The sequence below is a fragment of the Arvicola amphibius genome, chromosome 3 (assembly GCF_903992535.2).
Source record: "Arvicola amphibius chromosome 3, mArvAmp1.2, whole genome shotgun sequence".
Lineage (NCBI taxonomy): Eukaryota > Metazoa > Chordata > Mammalia > Rodentia > Cricetidae > Arvicola > Arvicola amphibius.
In genome coordinates, this window is record NC_052049.1 from 110,071,449 (window position 1) to 110,088,428 (window position 16,980).

The 16,980-nt window shown below is 46.6% G+C and overlaps 1 protein-coding gene across 1 annotated transcript in view; it reads right to left on the reverse strand.

Moving 5' to 3' along the window:
• The window catches only part of Sorl1 (sortilin related receptor 1), a 156,165-nt gene that overhangs the window by 99,695 nt on the left and 39,490 nt on the right, over window positions 1–16,980 (reverse strand). The window contains exons 6-8 of the mRNA XM_038321642.1: window positions 14,047–14,227; window positions 2,756–2,857; window positions 1,600–1,769 (exon numbers count right to left, since the gene is read on the reverse strand). Coding sequence (XP_038177570.1) covers window positions 1,600–1,769; window positions 2,756–2,857; window positions 14,047–14,227 — 453 coding nt within the window. The remainder of the gene's footprint in view (window positions 1–1,599; window positions 1,770–2,755; window positions 2,858–14,046; window positions 14,228–16,980) is intronic.

Below are 16,980 nucleotides of genomic sequence, written 5' to 3' on the forward strand. Positions count from 1 at the left end.
AAGAGTCCATTTTCTTCCACCTTACCCTCACCAGCCCACGTGAAAGCACCTCTCCTCTCCTTTACTGGGTATCTTGTGATGAAACTTGCCAGGTGGTTCACCAGCGTCGCCCTTCAGCCATACCCTATGCCAAATCAACATCCTGGCAACCATCGCCACAGACTAAGCCAAGTGATCCTTAAGTTTGCCCCTACAGGACCACCATGTGGTTAGCACATTAGTTCCTACAGTAAGTAGTCCTACAACTAGCCACGGCGTTCCATGAGGTTCCTCCAAGCACGACCCACAAATGCCGAAGTGATCGCCTACTGAGTTCTCACACCGTTTCTTTAAGGAAATGAGAGCCAGTCCCTCAAAACCGTTCTGTCCCACTCAGTTCAGAGAAGTTTATTCTAACCCAGCCTGCCCACGTCATCTGATCACTCGCCCTCCTCCTGTTTCATCTGGCTGAGCCTGAGCCACAAATGACAACAGGTCACTGAACTGAGCCCATCTGAAACCCTGCCACCCTGAGAGAAAATGTGAGAAGAAGAAAGCTGAACAGGATGTTGGCCTGCCACTCTTGACATGAATCTATTTTCAACATCTCAACTGGACGAGACACTCAGACACCGCAGGAGGAAACTGCCACACAGAAAAGGCAGTCTGTATGTGTGCAAAAACCCCATGGTGACATAACCGTGGTCGCTGCTTCCTTGGTAGTCTTCTCCAGGTAGGGCTCCCACTCTACCGTAAGAAATTAATCTAATATCTGACAAATGAGAAAGAGGAAAAAGTCATTAGCCAGCTGTGTGCTGTTCACTCCGTAACCATAGCTGTGGGGTCTCCAAAGCGGGAGACAGGGGAGGAGGGGACGACACTGCACCAAAGTCACTGAAAGGCCTGAGGGACAATGGTGTGTGAATTTTAATTATTAAAACAAGTAAACTCTACTTTCACCCACTAAAAGAAATGAGGTGCTAACAGACGTCCTATGGGAATAAACCTTGAACACATGTTAGAAGCCAGACACAGAAGGCTACATGCCATTGCATGATTCCATGTATACCACAAACCCAGAAAAGGCAAATCTAGAGGCCTCAACTGCTCCTGTGAGCCTCAGTGAAGGTAGCACTCAAAAAACACCAGTACTAGGAGTACAAAATATCCCTATACTTGTAACTGCCGGTAAAGTGGAAATGACACTGGGGCCTTTGCTAATAATGACCTCTAAAAGAGGCTGTCAATCAGTCACTTGGAAGCAGGGCCCCTGTGTTCCCTGAAGTGATGGTATCTTCCAACCATTCTTCCCTATCAGCTCAGAGACCACAAAACCTAAGGGAGTGGTTAACAGAGCGTCCGAGGTTCTAAATGTCACCTAGAACAGCAGCACTCAGCCTTGGCTGCACAAGAAAATCCCCTGGGACAACCTGAACCATACCCCAGACCAAGTCAGTCACAGTCTGAGGACAGCTGATCCAGGGATGGCATGAGGGGCACACTAGGAGAGTACCCCAAGCAAAGCCATATGTGCCACTACCATTGCTAACCACTGAGATAAGGAGAGCCTAGTGGCCTTTGCTGACCCAGGAAGACGGGAGGAGCCCACGGACTCCTTACCTCACCAGAGTGTCACTGCCAACCCCTCCTGGGCTGTAATACAGCACATTCTCCAGGGACAAGGAGAACTTGAGCCCCTCTGCCTCTGAGATGTACAGGTTAGTGCTGTTGTTGCTGTGGCTCACGCACACGAACACCTGGTCCTCTGAGGCGTCGGCGATGTAATATTCCTTGGAAAGCCAAAGTCAGGAAACAAATTGTTAGAAGCACAGTTATCTCTGAGGGCTTTTTATACACACACGCGAGCAATGGCTCCAAGTGTAACAATGATGAAAGTGGATATAAAGGCGGCGACCAGGGCCTGACCTGAACAAAGAAGCTGAAACGGCTTTTTCTCTTCCAAGAGTCTATGGCTGGTATGCACATGGAGCTTGCTGGTAAAATACGAGAAAAGAATGGGCCTCTGACCTCCATAAATGACCTAGAAACCTCTTTTTGGTAATGATGCTTCCCCATTTTCTCCAGCAGCCCTTTTATTAGCACAAGCCATAATATAGATAAACACACGTTTCATTTCCTCTTTTTGTTCCCCCAAGGAAACTGAGAGAACCCTTAGAAACTAAAAAGAACTGATCATCACTCCTGTCACCCACCCCCACTGAGCTATCAACCAACTGCTGATGTCAACATCTTCTTCCAAGGAGACCTCCTCACTGCAGGCACCACCCCGGGGACCCAGACTGCTCTTTCCTGGCTGTCCGTGTGCACTGACATTGAAGTCATGTGAACACATGTACACTTTCTCTACTCTGTCCTCACTCTTTCTAACCGGTCTGTCTCTACAGAGTAGAACCTGAATGTATCCCCTTTCAGAACCTTAGCCGTTTGCAAGGAATATAGCATTTGGTTAATAAGTGAGTGCCAGGCATGTTTCCCATGGCTTGAGGACTGGCATATGAGGCTACTGACCGGCACCAATCCCTCTGCCAAATCTCCTCCACTTAAAGCAGGAAGAAAAGGACTCCCATTCAGCTCCACTTCAGACAGAGAAGTGCACAAAAGCAGACCAACAGGCCCAGAGCATAACAGGTCTCTTCAGAGGCCTCTCTGGAGGGTGCCCACAGGGAGAATGTAAAATGCTCAGCCAGCAGGATGGTCCCATGATACTTGGAGACAAGCGTCCTGTCCCTCCCCGCTTCCAGGAGACTTCACTCACATTAATAGGATGCTTTGTGACAAACTGGGCTGCTCTCATAGGCTTCCGGCCAAAGGAGACCCAGAGCTGGACAGATGACTGCTGCTGGCTGCCCGGAAGATGCTGCCAAGGAAGAGGAGAGAAAAATTAGCTGTGCCAGATGACAGTCCCTCAAAACACAAAAAGAAACCAAGTAGGACCCCTCTGATTCCACTGAAAACAAAGCAGTCTGTGACCATCAGCCCTGAGCTGAGCTGTTTAGTACAGGACACCCAGTCTACAGCTCCCGGAGCCACTCTGTGGGTATCAGATGAGGAGGGACAGGAGAACTTGAACATGGGAGGGTAGTGGAGGCCACCAGTGCACAAAGAAGAGCAGGAGAAAGGGAGAAAGCTGTGGACTATAGGCAGAGCAGAGGCTGCAGCTTCCAGGCAGCACAGGTTAGACCAGCCACACGTCTTCAAAGCTCACAAAGCTATCCAGTCACAAGGCTTCAATTTGCAAGACTTGGCAGAATCCTTGGAGAATTCCATGAGCCAATCTCTGAATCGTTCCCATCGAGTAGGGTCTTTTGATAGAATATATACTCTCTGATAGAACAAAACACTCAGTATAATACTGGATATCCCATGTTGCATTGCAGAGATTTTAAGCCATTGCTGGGGCCATGAAAATGCTAAGGTTCCTATGCATACAGAGCTCATCATGACTACCAACAAATACATACACCACAAAATACATATATTGCATGTTCTATATTTTCAGCTGCTTCAAACTCTGTTCCCTGAAAGAAGATATTTCCCAGCAAAACCAAAGGCCCAACATTAGTTGAAAGTTTCAACAGAAGAAATACAGAGGCCCATAAATAGATTAAAAAAGTGTTCCATGTCCTTAGCCGTCAGGGAAATGAGAATCAAAACATCTCTGAGAGTCTGTCTTACACCAGTCAAGGTGGCTGTCCTGAAGGGAATCAGCGACAATGAGGGCTGGCAAGGATGTGGAGAAAGAGCCCACCTGATTACAGAAATGCAAACTGGGGAGCCACCTATAGAAGTCAGTGTGGAGGCTCCTCAAGACCTAAACAGAACACCCAGCTAAGCCACTCCTGAGTATCTATCCAAAGGAATCTAAGTCAGCATACCACAGCAATCCTCGCACAACCAAGTTTAAACCACAATAGCTAAGAAACAGAACCAGCTTAGATAGAACAATGAAGTCATGACATTTGTAGGGGAATGTGGACATAAGCCTGACTCAGAAAGACAAATACCACATTTTTCTCTTCGATGTGTAGTCTGAAGTGTGTGTGTGTGTATGTGTGTGTGTGTATTGCATTCATGCACATGTGTGCATACACCTGCATGTAGTCTTGAAAGTAGAAAGAAGATGAGAGAGCTTAAGGAACTTTACTTTGTTTAAAAATAAAGAAAAAGAAACCGAGAAACGCTTTCAGTAATTATTTGCAAAATGACTTAGGAGTCTGGGGGAATATACATATATGTATATATATATATGTATACATACATACATATACAAAATCTATACAAATACACACACACGCACACACACACACGTGCGCACGCACATGCATGTCACTCTCACCCCATAAATATAAAATCACAGACCACTATATCAATTTTTTTTCAAAGTCTCAAAAGTCACCCTTTTCCTGCTTCTGGGAGAATTATTCCTAAACTGAGATAGTTCTGGTTCACCCTAAGGTATTCTGAGAGCATCACTGCATGGCTTTACGGCCATCAAGAAAAATATTGCCAATTAAATCATGACACACTACTGACTGTGCAGGGCATTGTCAGGCTCGGAGGTTCTTCCTAATAAGTCACAGGGTTTTGTGAGTTGGTCTTTTTTTTTTTTTAACTGCTATTAGTAAGCCCCATGGAAAGATTTAACAGTACAAATCAGTATAAGATTAAAATGGAGAGTTAGAGTTCCGATCTCACCGTCCTTCCCTCTTCCCATGCAACCTTGCAGGGTGTCCACGGCAAGGACACAAGCAGACAGCTCTATGCACCTGCACTATCACACACAAGCATCTTGCTGTAGTGACAAGACTGCTGTCCCCCAACTAGCCTCCCTTCTTCCCTCCTGAGCAACAGGGCCCTGACTGCCACCCAGACCAAAGGTCTCCAGTCTTTATGTTCTCCTCATCAGCTATCCTCACAGAGACAAGCTCTGTTTAATGAGACACAAAGAGGATACTGTGCTGTCTTTAGGGGAAACTGCTTAAGGCACCAAATCAGCTGGTACCTCTACCATTTTAGCCATTCTGGTTTCCCCTAGTCTTCCTAACTGGGTAAAGACTCAAAGGCTAGTGAGGGCGTGTTAAGAATTGGAATAACTCCACAGGATGGTGGAATGGAAAGATACAACCATAACCCTAGCCTTAGCTTGCTTATCTAAAGGCAGCATAGGAAAGGGAAAAAACACCCATCTTGGTTGTCACTTTGATATCTAGTCTGTTATCAGTGGCCCAATACAATTCTAAACTGATGTGTGCAATCCAGGGTTTTGCACACAAACTGGATCACAAGAGAGAAACTACTGAGCACTTTCTTCATAAAAAAAAAAAAAAAAAAAAACAGCTTGTAAATCTTGCCAACCCACAGCTTAGCCTTTCTTCCTGAATCATGCACCTCAGCCGGCTCTCCTTTTCTCAGTTTATGATAGGTACTGAGATGATTTCCAGAGGCTCTCTCTAATACAACACACGCGTACATGCTTCCTCTTTTACAATCGCACACCATTTGAAGGGCATGTTCTAAGAAGATGGGTAAGTTTTTTGTTTTGCTTTGTTTTTTTTTGTTTGTTTGTTTTTCGAGACAGGGTTTCTCTGTAGATTTAGAACCTGTCCTGGAACTCACTCTGTAGACCAGGCTGGCTTCGAACTCACAGAGATCCACCTGTCTCCGCTTCCCAAGTACTGGGATTAAAGGCATGCACCACCATCACCCAGCTTAGATGAATAAATTTAAAAAAAAAAACAGATTTTTTTTTTTCTAAGACAAGAGCTCAGGTAGCCCAGGCTGGTCTTGAACATACTATATAGTTGAAGATAGACAACCTTGAACCCCTGACCCTCCTGCTAGTATCTCCTAAGTGCTGGGGTTACAGGCATGAGTCAACATACTCAGCTTGTAAAATTTTCATTCTGGATTGATGTCCTGAAAAGCTATACTCGTTACTAGACCTATCAACAAATACAACAACTAGGACTTGTTTAAATGTATTAATCTGGGTGAGTGGTATTGAATTTGATGCTTTATAGAGAGTGGTTTTTTTTTTTTTAAGTTTTGCGTTTTTGGTTCTGATGATCAAATGATGTGGATTTCAGCTTATATTTGAGATGATGGCAAAGCAAAAAACAAATGAACAATCAAGGAGGGACCAAGCAATGGCATATTCTCAGCCACAAAGGCCAAAGGAGGCTGCGATGAGCTTGTCAGCTCTAAATCTCCTAGTAGCTTAGCTCGAGAAGACTGGCAGACAGCAAGAGGCCTCCCAAGGAGTGACATGAGGACAAAAGCTAGGAGGCACCTGAGTGTCAGCTGCAGCAGTCAGTGTTGCATTCGCCTCTGGAACAAGGACAAACCTTCAGCGAATCATCACTGTGGCTCCTTCCAGAGAGCATCAGTCAGAAAACACAGGAACCCAACACAGAGGCCCAGGCCTCTCCTGCTATGGATGATTAATCTTGTTAATTTGACTGCATGAAGAAACACCTAGGATCAGAGACGGTGGTGCCCACCTTTAATTCCAGCACTTGGGAGGCAGAGGCAGGTAGATCTCTGTTGAGTGTAAGGCCAGCCTGGTCTACAGAGAGAGTTACAGGACAACCAGGGCTACACAGAGAAGCTCTGTCTTGAAAAGTCAAAAACAAAGAAAAAGAAAAAAAAATACCTAGGGGATTAGGAAAGCATGCTCCTGGGTGTGTCTGTGGAGCATTTCCAGAAAGGACTAACAAAGGGGGAATGACTGGCTCTGAACACAGTGAGGCACTGTCCCCAGGCTGGCTAGGGACCTAGTGGAATAAAAAGAGAAAGGAAGAAGCCGGCTTGTGCAGGCTTCTCTCATTTTCTGGGCACCATGAAGTGAGCTGCCATGCCAGGCCCCACCCTCCTCACTGTTAGGCACTGAAAGCTCTGAAACCCCTGAGTCAAAACAAACCTTTCTCTTTTAAATTGTTTCCTTCCTTCCTGTACTTGGTCCTAGTGAAAACATTAATCTGATTAGTACATCCCAGCAGCTCAGGAGGCTGAAGCAAAAGAATCACCAGAGCCTAGGAGTAAGAGACCAACCTGGGTGACAGAGAGATACCTCGTCTAAGAAAAACAAGCAACCGTAAATAAAGCAGATAAATCGCGACTAGCCTAGCTAGCTTTCACAGTACTAGAAGGAACTATCCAGGCTGCTAAAGAGAAAAAGTTACCAACAGTCTCACCCAGCCATGAACTCTGTGAGCTACAAAGTGACCAACATGGCAAGAAATGCCTATAGGTGAAACGGTGGGATGGATACTATGGGGACAACCAACAGCTTTCTAGATTTAAGAGAAGTGTACCATAGAGGAAATACTTGCCTGGTACTGTGAACCTGGCCAAGACCCCACAGCTGGGACGCTCATGGGCCACAGGGGCAAGCCTATTACTATTATTTTTGCTCAATGGACACAGTATCAAACTGTCCTCCAAATAGTAATTCTACACCCATAGATGAGTGCAGCTCTCAGGCTTGCACCAGAGAAGCTTCTCTGTGGAGCAGATGGTGGTCAGTGCAGAAACTCCCATCTGGTCCAAGTGCAGAGAACAAGTGTCAGTATAAATGGAACATCTATATCACACCCATCCTACTGAGGTCCAAGAAACATTACAGAAGAGGGGCAGAAAGATTCTAAGAGCCAGTGGTCAAAACAACATCTCTGGACATGGCAGGACCAGAGACTATGAAGTCGCGTAGCCATAAACTGCCTCCACAAGGCCTGCACAACATGGAGCCAGGCGGCAGACAGTCCAGCAGTGGGGTGGAGGCCCCACAGCCTCCATCTCCAGTGGAGCAGCTGTTGACGTGGGTGGCTTCGGGGAGAGAGAGCTGGTTTTCTCCAAGACTGTGGTCCCACACCCATGAGTCGTAGTACATGGGTAGCACACACGGGACTCAGTGCATTACAAATTAAAACAACACAAACAAACAAACAAGGACATGAGTGTGGAGGTGGGGGATGGATCCGGAAGGAGCTGGGGCAGGAGTGGGGGGAGACTATGATCAAAATACATTGTAGATATGTATAAATTATAAAAGAATTAAGAAAAATATACAAGTTTTAAGAAGCAAAAAGCTACCCTAGGGGAGATAGCCAGTGAGGCTGGCATACGGAAGGGATGCTGAAGAGGAAGGAGGACGATGAGATCATAGCTATATGAACCGTTCTTTCGTGTAGATCAGAAAAGAACCACAATAAAGTTTACAAAGTTATATTAATTGAAAACATTTCCAGAATGATAAGGTTGGGAGCTCTGAAACTACCCCTCCCCCAATAAAAGGAAAAAACACACACACAAGCACTCTCAAAAACCAACTTTCCTAGGTTTCTGAGAACTACAAAAAGTCTGGCAACACTCCAAGTGGCATCTATTGAAGAACAGCTGGATCTTGGCAAGCATGGTGGACTGTGCTGCGTTTTCACTGTCCCTACTCTCACCCCTCTTTCTAACTCTGAAGTAGCCTTGGAAACACACAGCCTCAAAGGCATAATAGCTGAGGGGCTACTGGACAGGACAAAACAGGTCACCCCCCCCCCCAAAAAAAAGAACAGTTATAAAATTGTCAGCACTTTAGCCGCCCAGTGGCTCATCTTCCTAACACTTAAACACACACACACACACACAGTCCAATAGCCTGTCAGAGTGTGCCTGGGAGACAGCATCTGACAACTGGCAGTTTAACATTGAGACTGCCAGATGCAGCATCCACAGCCAGGGCTAACCAAAGCTCAGAAAGAACAACCCAGAAAGAAAATTGCTCTAAGAGGCATTGTTTGAAAAGCTCTGAAAAGATTTCTAGGAATCTTTAAGGCCAAGCACATAAGAGTTGTGCGTACACTCTAGCAAGACTAAAACGGAGCCTGGCTCACCTCCAGCTAACCTGGAGGGCTCCACAGAAGGCAGAAGTGGAGGGTGAGGGCCACTCTGTAACTCTCGAGGCAGGGAACAGGAAGTCTAACCCAACACACCCCACACCAGAGTCCATTAGGAAGGGCAGTCACCGGCTGTCTGCTACACTAAGCCACAGACGATTCGGTATAAGCACGATGAAAAGTCTTTACAGAAACAGCACGTGAAACTCACAAAACAAATGGCGACAACCAAAACAACAATATAGACCCAGGGGCAGGTATCAAGAGCCACTGTATCACAGCAACTATGTGATTTTCAACAACAAAATGTCCTGGGGAGCTTTAACTATCACCTTCACACAGCCTAGAGTCACCTGAAAGCCAAGGTTAAGGAACTGCCTCCATCTCCCTGGCCTGTGAGCACACCTAAGGGGAATTGTCTTGATTGTTTATTGATACAGGTGGGCCCAGCCCACTACGGGTGGCACCATTTCCTGGGCTGTATAAGAAAGCTAGCTAAGCACATGCCTGTGAGATTTGAACCAACAAGCAGGGGTCTCTGGCCAAAACTCGGGTAGATGACTTGCATGGCTTGTAGGAAGCCCTGGCTTCCATTCTTAGCTTGTGCGTCTGCAGTCATGGATCCTATGAGTCACTTTTCTGTTGCTGTAATCAAATAACACGACCAAGGCGAGAAAAGAGTTTACCATGGTAAGGAAGCATGGCAGCAGGCAGGAGGCCTGCAGCAGGCAGGAAGCTGAGAGTGACCATCCTCAATGGTAAGCATGAAACAGAGAGCAAACTGGAAGTGGCACAGGGCTTTGAATCTCAAAGCCTATCCCCACCCAGTGGCTTACTTCCTTCTGCAGGCTGCAACACCTAAACAATGATACCAACTGGGGATCAAGTGTTCAGATGCCTGAGACGAGGGGAACATCTCTCATTCAAACCAGCACACACCTCCACAAAAGCACACAGACTCAAAAGAAAACTGCATTTCAGGGGTTCACAGCAGACCTTAACTGACAGAAAAGAGGCAGCAGCAATTTTTTTTTAGAATTACTGTTATCAATTGTAGGCACAAGGTAATTGTAAGATCAATGGTAAGGTACATTGTCTGCCATGCCCAAGACCTTGGACTCAATCCCAAGCAGCACAAAAATAGGGCAGAGGAAGAAAGAGAAAAGAAATACCAACCTCAAACAAAACAAATAAATAGCAGATATATTAGATTTCATCAACATTAAAATACTTTATGCTAAAAGGAACATAAATAAGGAAGTGAAATGATAACTCTGCAGAATGGCAGAAATTATTCACAACTTATGGAACTTTATATAGAGACACTACACAGAATAAATAAATTCAAGAGCAACAAGATAACTCAGTGTTAAAAAAAAATGTGTGCATGCTTATCACATGCACGCAGGTGCCCCATCTACAGAAGCCAGAAGAAAGCATCAGAGAACCTAAGAGGTGGAGTTACAGGTAGTTATGAGCCATCTCTATGGTTACTGGGACCTGAAGTCCTTTGGAAGAGTAGCAAACACTCTTCACTGCTGAGCCATCTCTCCAGGCTCCAGGGCTTTCTTAAAACTCTTGATGATTCTCTTTGATGATCAGAGGAGAGTGCATTTGGGCCCCCGCAATGTATACCAAGAACATCTGCCCCTGGGCAATGATGCTGCAGATGTTCTTAAGAAAAGAGTGTGAGCCTGGTACAGCTTACCTAGAGCAGAGATGCAAGCTGCTTCCACTGGCCTTGGAGCCCAGAGACCTGTCTACACACAGGAGGGAACATGTGGGTACCACTGGGCTAGGAGGTACCCTCTCACTAGGATCCTGGGTAGAGAGAAGCTCGATACAGCAATACTAAGGGTATTAGACTTTATCTCACTGTCGCGATTACTGAGATAAATCACTTAAAGGAAGAAATAACTATTTGGGCTCACAGTTTTAGAGGTCCAATCTACAGTGGCAGGAAAAGCATGGCAGAGAAGAGCAAGTCATGTCATTGAAGGACAGAAAAGAGGAAGAGGATGCCAAACTTTATCTTTCTTCCTTTTTTAATCCCTCCAGGTCCCCCTACTTTCTAGATATCTTTGTCCCCAGTTAATCCTCTGTGGATATATCCTTACACACACACACCCAGAAGTGTGTTTCCTGTACTTCTGAGTGCAATCAACATGGCAAGACTAATCATCATACATCCTTATAAAACTTAAAAAATGGACTTGTCTGGGTTGTTTTAGTGGTATGGGTCCAATAACAGCATATGTTCAACCCCCTGCATACTGATACCGGGTGTCACATTAGTGACCATCAAAGCGGACATGACGCCAGGAGTTATGGACACTTCACAGATGCTCTGGAGAGTAGCTGTGCCTATTGTTAGATTGGAGTGGACCACAGACAACTCCCACAATTGTCTCTTACATGCTTGGGCATGAGGTCTAGGAATTTCAGACCAAGAGAAGGAACAACAGCCATCTACCTCAGGTCTGTCAGGCAAAAGCAAGGACAAGCCAGGGCATCATTATTGTGCACGAGAATTGAGAAATTAAAACCACACAGTAACTCCAAGCCAAAGACTTGAAACAGAAGGGCCCACAGTCAGTAGGGAGCCAGAGATAAGGTGGCAACTGCAAAAGAACTCAGGGATATCCCATTTGAGTCACAGTGCTGGGGCCTGATTTCCACTTGGGCCTGTTTTCCATTACCCTGCTCAAGTCCAAGGCAATAATTGGAGCAGGGCATGTTCTTGAGATACTCTGAAAACATGTGTGTGTGTGCATGTGTGCATATGTGTATATGTGTACATGTGTGTGTACATGGGTATGTATAGGAAAAAGTCAAGCAAGGCAAGAAAGAGATAATGTAGGGGTCAGTGTAAGCAGAAAAAAAGTGGTCACAATTCAATGGGTTTTTTTGTTTTTTGGTTTTTTTTTTAGATTTATTTATTTATTATGTACACAGTGTTCAGCCTCCATGTATGCCCGCAGGCCAGAAGAGAGCACCAAATCTCATTACAGATGGTTGTGAGCCACCATGTGGTTGCTGGGAATTGAATTCAGGACCTCTGGAAGAACAATCAGTGCTCTTAACCTCTGAGCCTTCTCTCCAGCCCAATTCAATGGTTTTTTAAAAAGCATTTGTAAGCGCACTCGGGTGGCAGAGGCAGGCAGATCTCTGTGAGTTTGAGGCCAGCCTGGTCTACAAGAGCTAGTTCCAGGACAAGCTCCAAAGCTACAGAGAAATCCTGTGTCAAAAAAGAACAAAACAAACAAAAAAACCCATTTGTGGGGGCTAGAAAGATGGCTCTGAGGTTAAGAGTGTGCGTTCATAGAGCAGAGGCTCGATCCCAGCACTCAGCTCAAGCAGCTGTCCATCACTACCCATAACTCCAGCTCAGGGCCTCTAGCAGCTCTGGCCTCCACAGGCGCCTGCACTTATGTGCACATACATTCCCGCACACAAACATGCATAAATCAAAAGTTGAAAACAAGTTTATAAAAACTCTTTCAGTTTATGTGCACTGTTTTGTCTGCATGTATGTCTCTATGAGGGTGTCAGATCTCCTGGAACTGGAGTTACAGACAGTTGTGAGCTGCCATGTGGGTACTGGGAATCTGAACCGGGTCCTCTGGAAGAGCAGCTAGTACTCTTAACCGCTGAGCCATCTCTCCAGTCCTAAAACGACTTTTAAAAAGAAAATGTTTTGTGGGCCAGTGAGATGACCCAGGAGGAAAGGTGCTTTGGGCCAAGCCTGAGGACTGAAGTTCCAACCCCAGGACCAGAACAGAACTAAGGCTCACAAGCTGTCCTCTGACCTCCGTACACATGCCCATGCCCCCATCCTAACACACACACAAAATTAGTAAATAAATGTCATGTAAATTTTAGTAAAATAAAAAAACACATGTTTGCAAGGTCCATAATGGGGAATGTCTACAGCTGTACCACCTGTACCCTTCGTCCAACCTTCCTCCCTGCTTTCCCCGCTGGCCAGCGAGTACCCTAGGAGTCTATCAAGGAGCTTGGCCCACTTCTGCCCCGTCTGCTACCAACTGCAGAAATAAAGGAGAACCCGGAGACAAACACTCTAGCTGGCTTCAGTCCCTAACTTAGCAGTGACAGAAAGCAGGGCAACCTCCCGGGTACCAGAGGCTTGCCACAGTCAGTGAGCAAAGCCACAGTTCTCAGGAGCAGGGATCCAAGATGCTCTTGCCAGAGCCTGCTTTGTCCCTTTGAACAGGGTCACAGAGTGCTGTTAAGTAATCAGCTCTGGTTTGAAATGAGCAAGGCTCCATTTCAGCCCCTGGCTCTTGCACCTTAAACCAAGGGGAAGGAGCTCCTCAAGGGGGAACACTAAGTGACTTACCGACATCTAGAAGCTTAATTACTGCTTGTCTTAAGAGTATTAACTCTCACTGACCAATGACTAAACATCCTTTTAGCCACGCAAATGAAAGTGTCCAAAAATCTCAATGAGTCTAAGTTTAAAAGAAACCAGCCAGGCAGCGGGATTCAAAGAAAAATAGTTCCCAGGTGCTACAGCTCCTGTCTGTATTTTTTTTATTGAGATTACAAAAAAAATTGCTTTTAAGAACTCGGGAGCTGGCCCAGTTGGTAAAACACTTGCTGAGCAAGCCTGAGGACCTGAATTCAATCCCCAGTACCCATTGTGAGGTGAGGAACTAGACACAGCATCATGGGAAAGCCACAACAGAAGGTTCCCTAGAGCTCACAGACCACCGAGCATAGCTGAAATGGTAAGCTACAGACTTGGCATGTCTCAAAATTAGGGTGGAGAGAGGGAGAAAAGCCACCTGAGGTCAATCTCTGCCCCCCCTACATACATACACCTGCATGCATACACACATACTAACATATACATAAAACCACATACACCAAAAATGTGTCTTATTTGGGATGCTTGGTTACCGGGACACAAGCAGATCCCTAGATCTTCTGACACAGTGATTATTACCTGTTCTGGATTTCTCTGTTCTCATCTGGTACCTCCCATGCCCCTCGGGCATGTTCACTGACAATCAGGATCCATTAGCCAAGTTACCCCAAGAACATCATCCTGTTGACATCATACAACCTCACCCAGCTGGATGCCAGACCCAGCAAAGGAACTGCTGGAGCAGCCAACTGCAGAGCGTCCTCCACTTACCACCACCTTTGTTGCAAACATGTACTTGTCCCGAAGCTGGAAGTCCCTCACTTCCTCCAGGACTACTTCCTGGTTTTCCCGGGACTGGAAGAAGTCTGTACTGCGGAACACTGTGGAGAACCCGAAGGGTTCGTGCCGCTCGATGTAGATAGTGTTTGGCTGGTCATAGGGGTCGATTCCCCTGGAAGGAAGAAGCAACTGTTACCATTTCCTATTTAGTCACTGGAGACACCGACATTTCACTGTGTGGACAACTGCCCACGATCTTAGACCCCATAGCGCCAGCTACAAATGGCACTCTGCCTCAAGCATGCGCCTTTGCTTGTTCCTTAGCTGGGGACAGAAGCTGGGGAACTGCCACTTGTAAGGTGCTTTACTCTGCTATGGATGTTTCCAAAGCATCCTGGGATTAGCTCAAGGCAATCTCAGGCCCTACTTTCAAAGGGCAGGAACGGCAGAAGGCAGGGTGGTTCCGAGGAAAATGAGCGCTGGAGGCACCACACAAGTTCCTGGCCCTAAGCTCAGAATCTCAGAGGTGAGTGCCATTTTCCCCAGGTGCTGTAGACTAAAACACACAGCAATAGACAGGGCACACTAGGACCCTCTGAGCAGGCAGCCTATCCCTCAGATCTTTCCCTGCCTGTCCCTGTGGATATCACTAACTCATGCCATCTGGCGGCATCCTGCCGGTGCATTTCGTCTCCCGTGAGGCACCTGCTTTGCCGACCTGCTAGGTGTCCTCCAGAGAGGGTAGGCACACTTGTCCCTCTTTGCTTCTGTGGACATCTCTGTATAGAGGTGCCCTCTGTACACACTCCAGTCCTTACACGTAAACCCTACCCTCCTTCCAGATCAAATTGAAATCACTGTCCTCCAAGAAGCTTCTCTTTTTCCTCCCAATGTTAGCCACACGTATCTGCAACGCTCAGTAGCAACGCTGCTATAGAAGTTTTAACTCAAACTAAGCTATGAAAGTACTGGGGCCAGGTGAATTTTGGAGTCGGTCTCGTTACACTCTAGTGGGGCCTCTTACCCACAGCATCACATATGTTTGTGCAGTCTTCCTGGGCATGTCACACTGGCCTGGGGAGGCTAGGATGACAGGATCCCTGGCTGAAGAGATGCTCACTGCATTGGATGCATGGACTACTGCCTACTATAGCTACTAACCCCAATCGCCTCTTCAGGTTAAAAATCAGACTACACTGGAGAAAAGCTCTCAGTCGGAGTTAGTGCCCTCGAATACAGCACCACCCAGAAGCCGGGAAGACCACTGATCTGCCCAAGCTTCCCCACACTTGAAATTAAACACCAAGGCTGGTGAACCGGCAAATGGAAAATTAATTGGTAAGTCAAGCAAAGAACCCCACAGTAGCCAAGCAGAGATGACGCTGGCATGGAGCCGAGGGTGTCATTTATGTGGCTGTCTGTACACAGTTCTAAAGCCCTGTGGCACTCAACGTAATGAAGGTAAGGATGGTTTCCAATTCCTCCCAAGAAAGAGGGTCAAGGCCATGTTCATCAAAGAAAGCAAACTGTTTTCACAGGAACCAATGGAACTGGGGAGACGGTGCAGTCAGAAAAGTGGGTGTAGAACAAGTACGAGGACCTGAAGCTGGGGTGACCATGTGAAAATGGGTTGTGCTGTCTCACAGTCCCAGTGCTGGGAAGGTGGAGAAGACGTCTTGCCAGTGAGCTCCAAGTTCAGTGAAAGGCCCTATCCCCAAAATATAAACTAGAGACTGAGGCAGATACCCAGCATCAAGCCCTGACCTCCACACACACACATGCATGTGAACACATATACATGCATGTGAACACATACAGGAAGAAAACAAGAAACAGAAAAAGGAGAGTCTCATTTTAACACTGGAAGAAGACTTGATGTCGACCCTACAATCTGGACACTGAGCAGAGTAGTGGAGAAGCCAGCAGCCCGGGCCCGGCGTGGGAGAAATCCATTCTTCCTGATCAGATGCTGGTGTGGGGGCGGCTGGTGACATGTTCTCTTCTCCACAATTAGAAGTACTGATTAAAGTACTTCCTCTAGCCTAGAGGATATGCAAATGAAAAGGAGGCTGCTGGGTATTTTTAAAAGGCAGAGAGGAAGAAACCCTTCTTGACATATTTTGAGATGAGCTCACTTCTATTATCCCTTTCTCCAGCTAAAAGAGGAAGCCAAGGTCTCGAGACCAAACACCTCATAACTTTCACCCAACCCACTTCCGCCATCCATATTTGGACCTCTAATCCTGGGACTGGCTCCATCTACAGGCTCCTATACTCCGGCATCTCCTCACCTTCCAGCTTCTCTCCAGCCCTTAGGTACTCTTGTTCTGTCTCTCACAGAGAAATTTTATCTATTGGCTACTTCTAAGCATAGTCACCCCTGGGCCCCATCTGCCTCACCCACGGCCCCACAGGGAAGCTGCGTGGGACACCCTTGAGTGCCTCCCACCCCCTTACAGGTCTTTCCCTGCGCTGGCCTTGTCAGTCTCTAGCTCTGGACACCTACTTTCTAGCTTTCTCTGCCCTGGTCCCTGCCTCCCCCCTGCCTGTTGCTCCCAGGTTGACAGGCATGGCGGATCAAGACCATGTTACCCTCTGGAAGATCATCTTGTACTCTTACTCTGGGGGAAATTTAGGGAGAGATCAATCTCGTAAGCAACCTGAAATCCCAATACTAGAAATCCAACCTCTCCGACACACCTGTGTGCCTGCAGAAGTTACAGAACAAAGTTCTAAGCTAAAAAGCCCTGCATTAGGCAGTCCTGCTGACTCTCCCTCCCAGTATGCTGTTCGTTAAAGTGATAAAAGGGTAATCTGGGGGCTGGAGGGGTGGCTCAACGGCTAAGAATGCTGGCTGCTCTTGCAGAGGACTGGGGGTCCATTTCCACAGCCTTCTGTGACTCTAGCATTCCAATGCCTTCTTCT